Here is a 17,923-nt window from a genome sequence, read left to right as displayed (position 1 = left end):
GTCTAACCTTTGAGAGACTTCTGTATGGGTGGGACTCATATTGGTTTTTGACTTGCTGCGAGATCTTTTTTTCAGGCTTTTTCCCCTTCTTTTAGTGGTCACTTTATGAGTTCCTTCACTGTCCGAGGTTATAGGTTCAGATTCCAGCTCTGATTCTGTCTCGGAAACCCCAATATCGCTTTCTGTAATGGAGTCCTCACTCTCATTATTGTCCTCCTCATCATTGACCGAGAAAAAGCATTTGTCACTTGGGGATCCCAGATTCATAGAGGGGCCAACTGGGGCTTGTACGATAGATACTGATCTGCCTTCTCTCACAGTTACCCCCAATCCCTGATTTCCACCATCTTGAACTACTTGTTGAGTCAAACCCCCCTCCTCTGCGATTAGGGCTCCAGCGCGTTCTACAGCGCAATCAAGGGGGGATATGTTAGAGGTGGCAAAGGGAGCAGACTGCGCATCGTTCACCCCATCCGGGGTCAACTCCACTGAATCAACCACAATCTGCGTGAATACCGGTCTCTCCACCCCATCCACAAGTTCCATCGGTCGGGTCTGTATCCCAGCGCTAAGCACATTGTCAAGACCCTCACCGCCCTCACTGCTCTCCTTACCGGCAAGTAGTACTTCAGTCTTGGTGTGCTGTTCTCCGTCCAAAACTCCTGTGAGTTTTCGATCTTTTAGCAAAGCGGCAGCCTGCCTTTTCCCATCCTGGGTCTGCTCACGTAGCTCTTGATGCTCTTGTTGCTCGTGCTCATGCCTCGGCGTCCTCCCAGTCTCCAGCACCTCCGACGATCGTAAAGCTTCCTCTGTCGTCCGAGCGTCAGTTTCACCTACGTTCTCTGTCCGAGTCTCTTGGAGCTCCGCACTCGATTCTGTCAGCTCAGACATGATTCCGCGAGCTCTGTCGGCCCCTGGAACTGCCTGTAGTAAGGCGGCTACTGCTTCTGTCTCTGCCACAACCGCTGTACCTGAGGGCTGGATCAAAGCAGGCGCTGCAGAGGATTCACGGAGGGTAGGTTTGCGCATGTTTCCCTCTTTACCCGCAGCTTTACCAACGGCTTCATTGTTCTGGCGCTTTACTCCTTTTTTATTTAATTGAAGTTTCTCCTTTTTCTTCTTCAGTCTCTCCTTTGACTTCGGTTCATTCTTTTTTTGTGGCTTTTCAATACTCTTTTCCTCCTCTTCATAATCTGCGTAGTCTAGATTATCTCTCACCATATTTCTGCGGGTTCGACTCTGTGTCATCGACCAAAGGTTAGAGCTTGGGGCTACGCCAGGGTCACTTAGAGTAGCATTATCTTTTTCTTTCTCTTTCTCTTTCTGAGAAACTTTCTGCGGTCTTGGACCGCGTGGGGCCATACTTTGCATCAGGGTTTGCCGAGAAGCAAGTGGAGATCCAAGCCAGCAAAGCACACTTGCCAAATTCAATCTGCTTCTCACTATCCAGTGAAACAGCCGTTTTACAAGTTTTATAGAGTACTGCATACTATCTCTATGCAGGCAACGATCGTCGGCATTTTCCCATTTCTTTCACCTTTGAGCAGGAGCTTGGGAGGGTAGCGACTGCCTCCTACGGTCTGTCAGCGGCCATCTTGCCCCAAGGTCTGTCAGCTCTTGCCCCAAGCACTCCCCATTTTCAATAGATCTCTTACTAGATTTCTGGCGTTCCCTTGCTACACTGTTTCCTCTTAGTCTGTGACAAAGATTGATGTTCTCGGTCAGGGAGGTCTTCAAATTAATTGTTGATACACACTTCTCAATTTAAGAATACCATTGACTGTATGGGTGTTATTTCAACTGATCTAAAATTATTGTTTATTTCTGACAAGCTAATCTGGTTAGCAGTAATTTTTAAAGGTTTTTCTCAGACTGCACTCATAGGGAGGGAGATAGAAGACTACAGTGATTGTCATGAACATCTCTGGCAAACACCAGGTTTGGATGTTCAACCTCAAAATATGTTCAATTGTCTGCTCCAATTATCTTGTGACATTGTTCTAAAAGTTGGGGGTTTTAGGTCCATCACTTATACTCTTTTTGGCCTTTGAAGTATGCATTTTTCAAAGGATTGTCTTTGTAGTGCACAAGTTCTTGTCCTGCCTGCTCTTGCCTCCAGCCACACTCCACGTGGGAGGAGACAGCATTGTGAGAGGCCAGGCACAGCCCTATTCAGATGATAGTGACAACTCCTCCAAAACTCAAGCTCAAGAAGCCCCATCAGCCTGGTGATGTCCATCAGGATATGCAGGGCACACCTCAGTTCTCTTTGTGTGACTGTTTAAAGTGAAGGCACAAAGAAGCCCATGTCAGTCTAAGTCAGACTTTGATTCCACCGGTAAGCAACGGCACAGGTTGGTTAAACAAGAAAATGCCCACTTTTTAAAAGTGGCATTTTCAAACAAACAAATTACAACCATCTTTACTATATTATACTCTTGAAGGGCTCAACGCAGAAACACGTATCTAGAGATATACAGCAATGTCTGCACCAACTTTAGTGAAAAACTCCAGCTAATTTTGAAGTAAGTTTGAACTGTGTACTGCATTTACCAGGATGGAAAGGGGTGAACTATGCTGGGACTGTGAGGCAGTGTGCTCCCAACCCCCATTCTGTTTAAAAGGCTCCCTTGAGCCAGCAAGCTGACGAGCTTTGGAGATGCACCTGTGTGCCTGTGAGTGGTACTGTGACCTGAGGGGAACTTGACAGCATTTCCAGCAACCTCAGATGATTTATTCTTTGATCTCTAAAACTGCTGCTCTCTACTAATGAAGGGCTCAACCCAGAAACACGTGTCAAGAGATATACAGCAATGTCTGCACCAACTTTGGTGAAGAACTCCAGCTAATTTTGAAGTAAGTTTGAACTGTGTACTGCAAATTCCAGGATGCAAAGGGGTGAACTGTGCTGGGACTGTGAGGCACTGTGCTCCCACCCCCCATTTCATTATCTTTACTATATTATGTGCTTTACAAATTCTGAGCTCAGAGAGACCAAACTCTAATTTTCTTGCTATTACCAATTGAAAGTTAAGTTTGTAAAAGGTTACAAGGCAGCTCCAATACAGCCTCTGGGAGAGCTAGTCCAAGCAATGGTGAAAAACAAAATTGGCAGTATTCCACTATCAGGGCATGTAAAACACATCAACACATGTCATCTTTCACATACACTGCACCCTGACCGTGGGGGTACGTTGGGCTTATCTTAGGGGTGTCTTACATGTAGTAAAAGGGAAGGTTACGGCCTGGCAAATGGGTGCACTAGCCTGGTCCACATGGGAGTTTAACTGCACTCACAGGCACTGCAATGGCAATCCGGGACAAGTTTACAGGGGCTACTCATGTGGGTGGCACAACCAGTGCTGCAGGCCCACTAGTATTAATTGATTTACAGGACCTGGGGACACATTGTGCATTTTACTAGGGACTTACTAGTAAATCAAATATGCCAAACATGGATAACCATGCAGAATCATAATTTACACTGGGAGCACTTGCACTTTAGCACTGATCTGCAATGGTAAAGTTACTAGAGTACAGAATTCCCAAAAACAAAGTCCAGCATTACATCAAAAATACAGGAAGTAGAGGCAAAAAGACTGGGGTAACTACACTAAGGATGCCAGGTCTAACAGGCCTCTATTCTAGCTACATCAGTAATCTTATAGATTGTGATGAACGTCTACTCAATTTGGTAATGAAAAGGTAGCTAGTGTGAATAAAACCGCAAACTGGTGTCAAAGGCTGCTGTCTCTACATTGTTTTCTTTTCGCTGCAGGGCATTCTTTGAACTTTGAATACGTGCTTGTTGAATGGGAGTATCCCCTGAAAATGTTGACCAAAAAACTGCAAAAACCTCTGGTACACCAGAGTATTCCAATGGAAAATGTGTGTTTTCTAATAAAACTATTGTTATGGCTCTGTGCCCCAGTCAACCAGATTACAGTATTGTGTGTAATATAGTAAAAAAACATACATGCACTGTTTTCTCAAATATGTGGCAGATTTTATTGTTTGCATCAGTGGCGCAAAATGAAAAGAAAATAACTTTTTCCTTATAAAGAGTGTGTTGGTAAATTAAAATAAGATAAAATGTGTCATAGATTATTCTATTTGTATTTATTTATAATGTGCTACAAATACCTGGATATCTATTTTCAAGGCACACGGAAATGAGGGTAAGCGGTAGAGAATCATGTTAAAAGATGATATACCAATAAGGGAGGAAACTGTTAACATATCAGTTTAGCTGTTTAGGAATACACTAGGGATCAGGATAGTCTGTCCATAGGAAGTCTTTTAATAAAACTTTTAAAAGTTTTTAGTGTTGGGGTCTCATTCCATAATTCAGTGCCCAATGTTTTGGAATTAGGAGGTAGAGACGTTAGACTTTTTATTGGAGTGGAAGTGTCTTTCTGTCTTAGTCCATACAAATTTATGTATTAGGTATTTCGTGTGATTTCTGGCATATTGATTTGCACATTTTAGAGAGGTTTTTTAAAATCTTTTTTGTTTGTTGAGTTACATTTAGAAGTACCAACACAGTTAAAAAGTAAAAAAAGCACAGCACAATAAAAATACCAATCTAATTTATAAAAACAGAGAATAATTTAATGAACAAAACAACACCAACATGGAAAACATCAGATAATGAAAAGTAGAGATATGACTTCTTAAAGTTTTACAGGAAAATAGCATCAACAAGTGTCAAGCGCCAACCCCAGTCATCTGGGTGCGCTTGACTGAGACCTAGCAATTTAAGGGCACCAGTGATGCACCCAGATTTGATACAAAAACTATGTTTGTCTCAGTTGGCAGTTTTACCTTCATACTTACGGCATGATTAGTCCGATGGACCGCCAAACCCACTGTGGCGGTGTGGCTACCACCACATTGGCAGTCTGACCATCATATTATGACATTGGCGGTCGGAATGCCATTGGACAGCCACAACATCTAGGGATCTGTGATCCCTCAGTGGTGGCATAGTAGTCTGAGGCCACAATATGCTGGCAGTGCCACTGCAGCACCGCCAAGCATATTATTGGCCTCCACATTTTTCATGGCAGTGTGCCTGTCATGAAAAGGGTTGTGGCGAGGAAACTAAGGGGGCCTCAGGGCCATGGAATTCATGCAGGGGGGCACATGGGATGCCCCCTGTATGCATTCACCCCCAGTTCATGACGGCATGGACTTAACAGTCCATGCCATGCAGGAACTTGCTTTGGTGTTCCCATTGCACTGCCTTCTTAAGGTTCGCTGCCTGGGACAGGCATAATACTGCCCCCAGACCAGGAGAAAACTCCTAATCTGGTGGGTGGATGAGTTTGGCACTGTGGGAGCAGGCAGATGGTGTGGCCGCCCGCTCCCATATTTCCAAGCTCGCAATCAGGCCCTTAGTCTCTGAAATTGAAGCAAAATATCCTCAGCGGGGCAAGGCATTAGACTGTGGATAAGAAAGACTCCACAAGGCCAAATAGCCATCAAATTAGGTCCAGGAGAAGCTGCTGACTTTTGGCAGGAAAGCTAAGAGGGAGGGGAATTACAAATTCACATCCAGGGAAGATCCCTCGCTGGAAGCATCCTTTTGGTGCCTTTTCTCTGTAAAGATTTCTATATTGGGATTTCTACATTGGGCTATTCTGGATGTTAGGAGGAGTACACTATGGCACAGAAAGGGTTCCAAGACTTCAGGAACAGGGTTCGAGAGTCAAGACACACTCCAGCAGAAGCATACAGGTAAATAGGTAAATAATGTTTCCATACAGCTTATTTTTTTATTTTTTTGCTTTTTGCAATGTTTAAGGGGTTGCCATTGACACTGAGCTTTAAAAGAAACCTAAAAAAATTGCAAATATTAGTTTTCCATTAGAAAACTCAGCAAAAGTTTTTTGCCCACTAGAACTCCCTCACTCAGCCAGGTTTAGAGAAGCTGGCAACTTTGCAACATTTGAAAACCATGTGAAGTGTTAAAGTTGCCAATTTCTGTCAGTTTGCAGGTGAATTTTAACTTTGCACACTCATGACACAACCCACATAAATTGCTTACTCGACTACAAACATAAATTGACACTGATAAAATATGCTAAATATTGATGATATGTTGGCTAAAGCTCTGCATAATAATTAAAATACAGCTGTGTCCTCTTCTGAACTTTTTAGATGTTTGAGATGAATCTAACATTTCTCGTAAATATTGCATAATTATTTGTTAGTGAAATATCAATATCTTGTGCGAATAGAAACATATGTGGCATATTATCAAGCAGAAAGGGATAGGTCTCTGGATTAGGGGCCTTACTCTGGAAAACACATGCCAGTTAAAATTATCACTGTGGCAGTATTATCACTCTGATTGATGGTAATCTTGGAGATACTGGCCTTCCAAATCATTGCTCTTGTTTACGCCTGTATAGCATTACCATCAGAATTAGATATTGTAATCAATGGGAAAGAGTCTGCTCCACAGAGGTAATTACTGTCAATGGCCAGACATTAAAATATGAATTGAACTCACCTTATACGTTTTATACCACAAAGGGTTTAGCTCAAACATTATTTAAGACCAGATCAGAGCTCATCTTATTTTCTGTGGTGAATGTTACACATTTTTCATGACAATGGGGCATATGTATCAAGCCCTTTTCCTGTTCGCAAACGGGCCGATTCTTAGAATCAGCCCGTTAGCGAACGGGAAAAGGCCTTTTGAGATGTATCATCCCAAAAGGGCATAGCAAATTAGAGAATCGCAAAATTGTGACTCTGTATTTTGCAAATACATTTAAGGAATCACATAATACGATTACTTAAAGTTTTGAATTTGGCATAAGAAATTGCAAATTACCACCAACTGACAGTTGGTGGTAATTTGCAAATTCTTTGAAAAAAGCACCTTTTTGCTTTTTCAAAGTGCCATATGCCACACATACATGCCCTGAGGGCATGTATGTGTGCCACATATGCACACATACATATTTCAGGGGTACCACATGGTGTCCTTTTGACACCCTGGCACCCTTGAAATTACATTCTCAATTTGCGATTCTCTAATTGCCAATTGCAAATTGAGAATGTCTTGCCTTTCATTCCTATGGGCCTCCTAGCTCATAGGGATGAATAGGAAGGTATTCCTTAATTGCGATCCGCAATTTGCTAATCGCAATTAAGGAATGCCAAGGAATCGCAAAAAATGCGCAACTTTTTTATTACATCCCTTTTTGCAATTCGCAAATAGCGATTCTCTACAACTCGCTATTTGAGAATCGCAATAAAGTTGTTTGATACATATTCCCCAATGTCCTTAAAAGGGAAAATTCAAGAAAATGCATTTAACACTGGCTATAATTTTAGTAGTATCATGAAAAAAAAGGAAAATTCATCGATGGAACTGAGTGTAATTGTGAGGGCTGTTGATATTTCTCTCCCCTTCAGAAATGGGTGTATTATTAACCCACAAATCTTTTCCTTTTACTAATGGTGAAAATACAACATGCTTTCAGAAATTATACCCTTGAACTCAACTGAAATAAAGGATTTGAATCACATTCAGATACATTACCTTAGGCAGTGAATATTTTGGCAATTTGATCTGTGCGAATGGTTCTCTTTTGTAAGACACATAATAGGTTGCTCTGCCATTTGAGGTCACCTGAAAAATAGAACAAAAATGTATATCACGCACAATTCATGCAAAATGTACCTCTACATTAGTTCAGGTGATAATAAGTTCAAAATATACCTGCAATCTTCACATACCGAACCAAACAGTAAAACAAAATGAAAACACAATACCAATTCCCTAGCATCTGTTCCCAGCTTCCTAGCAATACTGCATTACACCAAGTCACTAATGTAATGATGCGTCCTTATTAATAGAAAGCGCATGGTATTATTATGTTTATTCATTTTTACCGGATCTATATGTATATTGCATGTGGTCATTTTCTGGACCAAAATGAAAAGTTAAAAACATTGTCAGCCTTATCTATCAGTGCATCAAACAGTAGCACAAGTAGGTCATTAAAAAAATGAAAGAAATAGTGACATTCAGTACTGTTCACAATAGACTGCAAGTGAAGGGATGTTAAATAAAATTAAACAAAATATGCTACATATGCATGACAATTCAAGCGAATTTTAAATTAAATTGGGATGTGTTCAGTGAGGAGGAAGGGACATTCAAACACCAAGGGGCATATCTACAAGGCCCCCGATAATTATCGCTAGGCACGCTTAGCGTGATTAAAGTTATCGCTGGATATTATTGCTGAGATAGCAGGTTATCATCAACGGCTATCTCCAAAGTGATAAAATATCCAGTGATAGCGACAAAATGCTACAATATCACTGGTAATCCAGCAATAAAATGTCAGCGATAGGGAATTCGTTGATGATAAGCCATGGTGGATTTAGCATGACAATCCAACCACCCACAGGGCAATATGGCTAAGTCAGAAATTAACCTGGCATTAGAAACCAGCGTTAATTGGGTCTTTGCGTGACTTTCATAGTCGCAACGTGGGTATGGGGCATCCTTGTTGATAGCGCGAAGCTGCGATATCGTCGTTTTGCCATGTCGTGAATGTCGGGAACGCCTACCTTGCATCTCATTAGCGATGAGATGTAAGGCGTTAGTGAAATGTGCGATGACACAAAGTAACACACGCTAAAGCCTGTTAGGGTGTCCTTGGTAATACCACGTTAGGATTACAGCCGAAAATGGCCACCAAAGCGGCGATAATTGTCTTGATGATATGCCCTCAAATGCGTTTACAGAAATCATCCCAAAAACAAATCTGATTTACATTTTGGGAACAAGGAAAAAAATTGTTTGAGTTAAAATGTGAATTATAACCAAGTCAAGAATCTTTAGAAAAGAGAAATATGTTTCTCCTCAAATTGGTGTTGTTTTTTTTCGTTCAGATATAAGTGAGTATTTATTGCCATATTGTCAGTTAATATGATAACTGAACAAAAATACATTTTGAACTCCTAAAACAAATGAATGTTGAAATATGTTTTTGTAGAACGTACCAAACCAACATTCCATTTTACTTTTAGTTTTCAACTTTAAATTCGTATAGGTAAATAAAAATCCCAGTTTTGTGCTTTGAGCAATAGTAAACTAGGCACAGAAAAAATAAAGTGAAAAACCTTCTTGTGAGGGTCACTTATACCTCATATATGACACAACTATTCAAGGGCAAAATATCAAATATCAATGAAGTATACTGCAAGTCAATTACTAAAAAGTACATGTCAACGTAATGAGCATCATGAGAAACCTTGCCAAAGTACATTAGTAGGCTCCAAAACATAAAAACATGAAAATGGCACAGTCCATTTGATAACCCAACAAACGTGAAAAGTGACAAGAAGAACTAGCACCCGAATAGACACAAGTATGGCTTGATATGAACATATATACAAGAGGCCAATATGAACAGTTCCCTCTTGATAATGTAATTTATTTTCTAAGAGACAGTCTATATACATTATTATGTCAACATTTCAACCCCGACTATAAACTTAATGGGGTTATCAATAGGCATGGGCGAATTTTGCAAATTCGCAATTCGTGAATTTTGCGAATTTTTGCGAATTCGCAATCTGCAAAATCCGCGAATTTGTGAATTCACGGATTTTGCGGATTGTGTGGGGAATGGCCAGGTGGGAAAATGGTGCACATCGCTAGTGTGAGGGGCAGGGCCAAACGGGCGAGGCTTATATGCGAGTTCACATGCCTCTTGTGTGCATGAAAGGACAGGCACGGATCAGAGAAGCTCGTGGTCACAGGAACTGCACAGGGATGGAGCTCGTGGAAGTCAATTATGCAAAGGCCTCCATCAAGCATCATAGCTAATTTTCGACGATAGATATGGGGAGAGCACACACCTACCCAGCCTCGACAAAACACACATTTTTGTGGGGGCTGATTAACTTTGCCATCACACCAAAGAGCGCCGGGGTCCCTCGAGTGAGCTGTCCATCAAGTGGGTAAAGGGCTCGAAGACGGTGCACACACCACTAGTGTGTGGGGAGGGGACAAACGGACGGGGCTTATATGCGAGTTCACTCTTGTGTGTATAAAGGGACAGGCATGGATCAGAGTAGCTCGTGGTCACAGGAACTGCACAGGGATGGAGCTCGTGGAAGTCAATTATGCAAAGGCCTCCATCAAGCATCATAGCGAATTTTCGACGATAGATATGGGGAGAGCGCACACCTACCCAGCCTCGACAAAACACACATTTTTGGGGAGGCTGATTAACTTTGCCATCACACCAAAGAGCGCCGGGGTCCCTCGAGTGAGCTGTCCATCAAGTGGGTAAAGGGCGCGAAGACGGTGCACACACCACTAGTGTGTGGGGAGGGGCCAAACGGACAGGGCTTATATGCGAGTTCACATGACTCTTGTGTGTATAAAAGGACAGGCACGGATCAGAGGAGCTCGTGGTCAGAGGAACTGCACAGGGATTGAGCTAGTGAAAGTCAATTATGCAAAGGCCCCCATCAAGCATCATAGCTAATTTTCGACGATAGATATGGGGAGAACCCACACCTACCCAGCCTCGACAAAACACACATCATTAGGCCTAACTAACTATTTTAGGATGGCGCCAGCAAGCTGCCAGCGCCATCCTAAAGTAGTTACTAAATAAGCTTCATCAGGAAGGACTAATAGATAAAATAAAGCAGGTGCTCGAGCACCTGCTTTATTTTATCTATTAGTGCTTCCTGTTGAAGCTAACTTAGTAACTATTTTAGGATGGCGCTGGCAGCTTGCCGGCGCCATCCTAAAATAGTTAAAAGTTCAACAGGTTTGAACTTTTGCCCCCGAAGTCCGCCGCTCGCGGATCTCGCGGATTTTCAGTAAATTTGCGGGAGTTCGCAGATCGCGAATTTAGCGAAAATCCGCGAGCGGAACAGATTTTCCGCTCACCCTTAGTTATTAATAGACATGGGTGGAACTCGTGGAGTTTAAAAAAACACTGTGTGGGAGTCAGCTGAATTCCCCAAACAGGCAAAAATGGCCACTTTGCACTGCTCACTCTGTGATTTTGAGCTGGGAGCATGTTCCACGCTGAAAAATGTGTGAAAATGGCAAAGGAAGAAGACTAGGGAAAACAACAAATATACATCTACAGGATATTTGTTGCTAATTCCTAATACTCTTCTTTTTATATCCCTGTCCCAGGGGGTCTATGAATAAATAGTATTTGTCCACCTGTGGACAGTTTTATCTCACATACTATGTTTCACTGCACTCTGACACTTACCACCCTCCGCTTTATCTCTTGAAAACACTTCAGCTCCTCTTCACAGTCCGTAGAGTTGTAGCCCAACTCAATGATCTTACAGCCTTGGTATGAGGAGGGAAACAAAAGATTAAGCATGTCACCTTCGGGTGAGTGAGGGTTCTTGTCCTAAAAGGGGTTCTTCCCTGCTTTTTGGTTGGGACAGTCAGCCCGACACCCAGACTGTAAAAAGAGTGTTGTTATAACTGATGTGCTTTGTTTGGCCTACCACTGTTTGCTGTAAATTGGCCAACAGTTGCAAAACTGTAGTTTTGTGTTTAAAGTTAGGCTGGTGTTTAAATTAATGCAAAAACAACAACAAGCCAGAAACTGGTCCTAGGATGCTTGATTCCGGTCCAGGAAAGACATAGCTTGGCAGTTCGGGCTGCACTGTTCCCATGAGGCACAGGGTCAAGACTGATTTGCATATGGCCATGTCTGAACTGGGGTGCTTTGGTGAGCAAAATAACGATGGATTAAACCCAGATCTGTGACTGGGGGTGAATGTTTTGCCATTGTACAACATTCCGTCCATCATCTTGTGTATTTTGCTGGTCACCCTATGTGGGAAGGGTATGCCCAAGACGTGGGTCCCGTGCTTACTAGGCCACTGGAGCCAAGCTATCCTGGTTGATGATGGCTGATAGCCAGAAACCGGTCCTAGGATGCTTGATTCCGGTCCAGGGAAAACATGGCTTGGCAGTTCGGACTGGACTGTTCCCATGCGGCACAGGGTCAAGACTGATTTATTTTATTTTTATTTATTTTATAAAAATTATTGAGCGCTCGAATACCCGAGGGTGTCTCGGCGTTGGACAGAGGATCAAAATATAGCTGTATTTATGAGTAACTAGCGTGTTTATTGATTGAATAGCCAAGTTTTTAACTGTTTTCGCAAGAGAGTTAAGGTAGGAATACGTTTGAGGGGATTGGGAAGGGTATTCCACAATTTGGCAGTGGCAATCGCAAACGATCTGTCACCCCATGTAGCTTTCTTTGTTTTGGCTATCTCGAGGAGATTTACCTTGGCGGATCTGAGAGTGCGGGCGTGCCTGTATGGACAGAGAGAACGTTTTAGAAAAAGCGGCCCTTTTTCATGTATGGTTTTGAAGGCTATGCACAAAGCCTTAAATTTGATTCTCTGCCTCACAGGTAGCCAGTGAAGTTTCCGAATGATGTTTGAAATGGGTTTAAATTTAGGTGTTGCGGTGACAAGTCTGGCAGCTGCGTTTTGTACCAGCTGAAGTTTATTTAAGACCTGTTCTTGTGCATTGAGCAGTAGGGCATTGCAATAATCAACTCTGGACATGAGCAGGGTGGAGATCAAGGTTTTTATGGTGTTTGTAGGAAAATAAGGTAGCAGTTTTCTGATCATTTTTTGCGTAAAAAAGGATGCGGAAACTATGGAGTTTGCCTGATGTATGTAGGAGAGTTTATTGTCAAAAATCACTCCCAAGTTCCTAACTTTAGTGACTGGAGCAGGTGGAGGTCCAAGCTCTTGAGGCCACCAGGTGGGGGACCAAGTGGGGGTGAGTTTGCCAAAAACCATAACCTCGGTTTTATCCGAGTTAAGCTTTAAGCAATTTTTACTCATCCAGTTGCTGATGGCATACATTCCCTGTTTGAAGTTGTTTGCTACTTCCAGTCCATTGTTGTTAATAGCCAGGACAGGCTGAGTATCGTCAGCGTAAGATGTTACTGCTAGATGATGAGCTTTATTGATCCTCGCCAAGTCCGCCACATAGATGTTGAAAAGCTTTGGACTTAGCGAGGATCCCTGGGAGATGCCACAGGGAAGAGCAAAGGGGGAGGATGAGTAGCCGCCCATGGTCACAGATTGTTCCCAATTGGCAGAGAAGGGTGATGGCGCTAGTGGAAATTCCGGTTCCTCTGACGTGGTTGATCATACCATCCTGATCGACCGTGTCAGAGGAACCGCGGAAATGTCGAGCATTATGAGCACCACCGCACCTCCTCCGTCCATGATCATTCTGATTTCATCAGATGCTTTTATTAGTGCAGTTTCCGTGCCATGACCCTTTCTGAATCCGAACTGTGAGTCGTCGAGACAGTTGTTATTGTCTATGAATTCAGAGATCTGGATGTTCATGATTTTTTCAATGATTTTTGCTGGAAATGGAAGACATGCCATTGGCCTGTAGCTGGTGACGTTGGACGGGTCAAGAGTGTTTTTTTTAAGAAGTGACTACTGTTTTTTTCCATATAGATGAAAAGATACCTGAACACATAGCGTTTTAAATATCGGTGAGAGTGTGACAAATGATGTCAGAGGCCACTTTAAGTATAGTGGTAGGGCAAGGGTCATCAGGAGAACCTGAATTGATAGTCATCATGAGTTTGTGTACTAATTCAGGTGAAACACGACCAAAGGAAAATATTGGTAGGTTATTCGCGATGGGATCAGAGGAAATTATGGGATTTATGATATCGTTAGTGTGCTTACTAAATTTTGAGTAGATGTCGCACACTTTATCATGGAAATAGGTTGATAGGGCATCACAAATAGATTGGGATGACTCTTTAGTGGTAGTTTTGTCCTGTCCTGTAAGATGTGAGACAACCTGAAAAGTTGTTTAACCGAGTCTTGTGCTGACTCACTTTGGTTGTTATAATAAGTACTTTTATGACAGATAATCATTTGTTTATATTTACTCAGTTTCTCTTTATAGGAGATGTTTTCGATTGGATCGTAGCTTCTACGCCACTTACGTTCTTGCCGTCTGCAGTTTTGCTTTTCCAGCCTAAGGGTCTCATTGAACCAAGGGGCTGAGTTGGATGTTCTGTTGGAGGATCTTTTTTTGATGGGAACTGTACCTTGAAGCGCGCTCTGAAGGCAATTGGCGTAAGTAGCTGCAGCTAATTCTGGGTTAGAAGTGTTGATATCCTGCATCTTGTGCAGTTTATGGTTAAAGTCATCAAAATTGATGCTTTTCCAAGATTTGAAAGTGTTGGTATTAAAGGGTCTAGTGGGAGGAGGACTAGGAGGGCAGATATTGAAACATACAGCTGCGTGGTCAGTCCATGTGAGCGGGAGTATTTTATCTATGGAGAGAGATTTAAGATTGGGAAAGATTCCATCTAGCGTGTGTCCTGCAGAATGCGTGGGGGAATGGGCTAATTGGGTTAGTCCCACTGCTTCCATTTCAGTAAGGAAGGTGATTGTATCTGGGTCTTGATCCACGTCCAGATGAAAGTTAAAACCACCTATGATGGTGAAATTATTTTCTCCTGCTATAGGCTCTAGAACAGGGGTCTCCAAACCGGTCCTGGAGGGCCGAATCCATGCCAGATTTTTGGGATATCCTTATTGAGATGCATGTAGTTTTTTTAAAAATCTGGCATGGATCCGTCCCTCCAGGACCGGTTTGGAGACCCCTGCTCTAGAAGGTGGCTCAGGGATGATAAAAATGCTGAGCGGGAGCCAGGGGGACAATAGAGCAAAACACCTCTAAATGAACTGGAGTAAGGAGTGAAAAACGTAAAATTAATAGCTTCACATGTGCTAGTAGTTAAGGGCTCCATTCGCAGAATGTAATTATCTCGATGTATTAACGCTATGCCTCCTCCTCTTTGTGGTGAAATCAGGGTTGCAAGCCTGGTCACCCCAAGTTTCTGTGAGGAACAATATATCTAGATTCCAATTTTCGATAATACTTGCTATTTCGTATCTGTGTTTAGGAAGAGATCTTACATTAAGGAGCGCGGCTTGAATTATATTAGGGGACATGTTTTATTTCATCTTGTCAGAACAGAGTAAGTGGGGATTTTCCATGATGTGGAAAGAACAGTTTGGGCAAGTGTAAGGAGAGTAATTCAAGAGAGCCACAACAATGGGGCAACAGGTGTGATTAGTTGTGTTGAGAGTCTTAAGGTGCTCTGCCTCGTATTGAATTCTGGAGGGAGATAGGGCTGGGGAGCAAAGGCCAGGGGGACTGGCCCTGGGCCCGGTGCGGACGGGCGCAGAAGAGCTCACCTTTGGCAAACCTTCGGCTCGCCGTGCATCCGAGGGGGGTAGCCATTTATACTGGTGAGAGTGGGAGGGTCGAGCAACTAATCAGCTCGCCCTCTTACTCACCCAAGATGGCGGCCAAAAATCGAAAGGCTCCGAGGCAGCACCTAATCGGCTGCTGTGGGGCCAGGAATCACAATCAGGCAGTACAAGTAACACAGGGACATGATAATGAATTATGGAGTGGCAAATTATAAAAACAAACAATTCAGGTACAATTTTTTTTTTAAAGCTGCAAATATTCGATATGCTAATTACATGTTCCCGGCTTCCGTCTCAGGAACTAAAATACAGAGTCTGTCAGGCTGCGGGTGCTGGAAAGCGCGACTTTTATACTGGTGAGAGTGGGAGGGTTGAGCAACTAATCAGCTCGCCCTCTTACTCACCCAAGATGGCGGCCAAAAATCGAAAGGCTCCGAGGCAGCACCTAATCGGCTGCTGTGGGGCCAGGAATCAAAATCAGGCAGTACAAGTAACACAGGGAGATGATAATGAATTATGGAGTGGCAAAGTATAAAAACAAACAGTTCAGGTACAATTTTTTTTAAACGCTGCAAATGTTCAAAATTCTAATTACATGTTCCCGGCTTCCGCCTCAGGAACTAAAATACACAGTCTGTCAGGCTGCGGGCGCTGGAAAGCACGACTTTTATACTGGTGAGAGTGGCAGGGTCGAGCAACTAATCAGCTCGCCCTCTTACTCACCCAAGATGGCGGCCAAAAATCGAAAGGCTCCGAGGTAGCACCTAATCGGCTGCTGTGGGGCCAGGAATCAAAATCAGGCAGTGCAAGTAACACAGGGAGATGATAATGAATTATGGAGTGGCAAAGTATAAAAACAAACAGTTCAGGTACATATTTTTTTAAAAAGCTGCAAATGTTCAAAATGCTAATTACATGTTCCCTGCTTCCGCCTCAGGAACTAAAATACAGAGTCTGTCTGATTTGAATATGGCCATGTCTGAACTGATGTGGCTTGGTGAGCAAAATAACGATGTATTAAACCAAGATCTGTGACTGGGGAGGGGGGGGGATGTTTTGCCATTGTGCAACATTCTGTCCATCATCTTGTGTGTTTTGCTGTTCACCCTATGTGGGAAAGGTATGCCCAGACATGGGTCCCGTGCTCTCTAGGCCACTGGAGTTAAGCTATCCTGGCTGATGATGGCTGATAGCCAGAAACCGGTCCTAGGATGCTTGATTCCGGTCCTGGAAAGACATGGCTTGGCAGTTCGGGCTGGACTGTTCCCATGCGGCACGGGGTCAAGACTGATTTGCATATGGCCATGTCTGAACTGATGTGGCTTGGTGAGCAAAATAACGATGGATTAAACCAAGATCTGTGACTCGGGGGGAATGTTTTGCCATTGTGCAGCATTCCGTCCATCATCTTGTGTATTTTACTGTTCACCTTATGTGGGAAGGGTATGCCCAGACATGGGTCCCGTGCTCACTAGGCCACTGGAGTTAAGCTATCCTGGCTGATGACAGCTGATAGCCAGAAAACGGTCCTAGGATGCTTGGTTCCGGTCCAGGGAAGACATGGCTTGGCAGTTCGGGCTGGACTGCACCCATGAGGCACAGGGTCAAGACTTGCGACTTGCGGTGTGCCGCAGGTCTCTTCTTTGTCCCCGCTCCTTTTTAACTTATACCTTACCCCCTGATCAGATCTCTCCGAGATAGGAATGTCACAGCATTCAATTACGCAGATGAGATCCAGCTAGTCTTCAACATCGACCCCTCGGACCAGTCAGTCTCAGATTTTCAAGCCACCCTCTGTCACATCAGCAACTGGATGGGGGCAAATCACCTGAAGCTTAACCCCGACAAGACCGAATTGGTTCTTGTCGGAGGGCCTTCCAATCCTTGGAATTCCAACTTCTGGCCCGATAGCTTGGGCCTCCCCCCTCGTCCAGTTGACTCTGCCAAAAGTCTGGGGGTTATCATCAGCAAAGATCTTTCGATGAAACCCCAGATAAATGCCACTGTCTCTTCTTGCTTTTTCCAACTGCGCAAAATCTGGAAAATCGCGCCCTTTCTCACCACCGAAGCTCTTACCCTGGCCCTCTTGGCGTTAGCCGTCTCTAGAATTGACTACGCCAACTCCTTGTACGTAGGCATCCCAGATTATCAACTCAAACGTTTGCAGCTTGTCCAGAACCAGGTGGCACGCCTCATCTTCTATCAACCGAGGCACCACCACGTCCGTCCTCTGCTAAAATCTCTGCACTGGCTCCCTGTTTCCGAACGCTTCAAATTCAAGCTGGGCTGCCTTGTCTTTAAATCTCTGGCCAGCCTAGGTCCTACTTTCATCTCCTCCCTCATTCATCCCTATGTCCCCTCTCGTAATCTTGGCTCGGCTCATTCGGCTCTACTAAAAGTCCCTAGAGTCAAGCGTAAGAAATGGGGAGGTTTAAGATTCTCATTCCTCGCTCCATCCTTCTGGAATGCCCTCCCATTGGACATAAGGCTGGCTTCTCCCTATACCCACTTCAGATCCCTCCTTAAGACCTACCGGTTTCGCATTGCGTACAATTAAAATTGTTTTCATTTTCCCCGGTCCCTTTCACCCTTCTTTTTTCCCTGTTACTGCTAT

At 43.5% G+C, this 17,923-nt stretch overlaps 1 protein-coding gene across 1 annotated transcript in view; it reads right to left on the bottom strand.

Moving 5' to 3' along the window:
* Positions 1-17,923, bottom strand: part of SORCS3 (sortilin related VPS10 domain containing receptor 3) — a 1,546,015-nt gene that overhangs the window by 647,321 nt on the left and 880,771 nt on the right. Inside the window, exon 11 of the mRNA XM_086919577.1 lies at positions 7,559-7,648. Within this exon, the coding sequence (XP_086775703.1) occupies positions 7,559-7,648 (90 nt within the window). The remainder of the gene's footprint in view (positions 1-7,558; positions 7,649-17,923) is intronic.

This window comes from Lissotriton vulgaris, chromosome 5, assembly GCF_964263255.1.
Source record: "Lissotriton vulgaris chromosome 5, aLisVul1.2, whole genome shotgun sequence".
In the NCBI taxonomy this organism is placed as follows: domain Eukaryota; kingdom Metazoa; phylum Chordata; class Amphibia; order Caudata; family Salamandridae; genus Lissotriton; species Lissotriton vulgaris.
The sequence above is the reverse complement of the archived record's forward strand: the minus strand, read 5'-3'. Positions and strand labels throughout refer to the sequence as shown.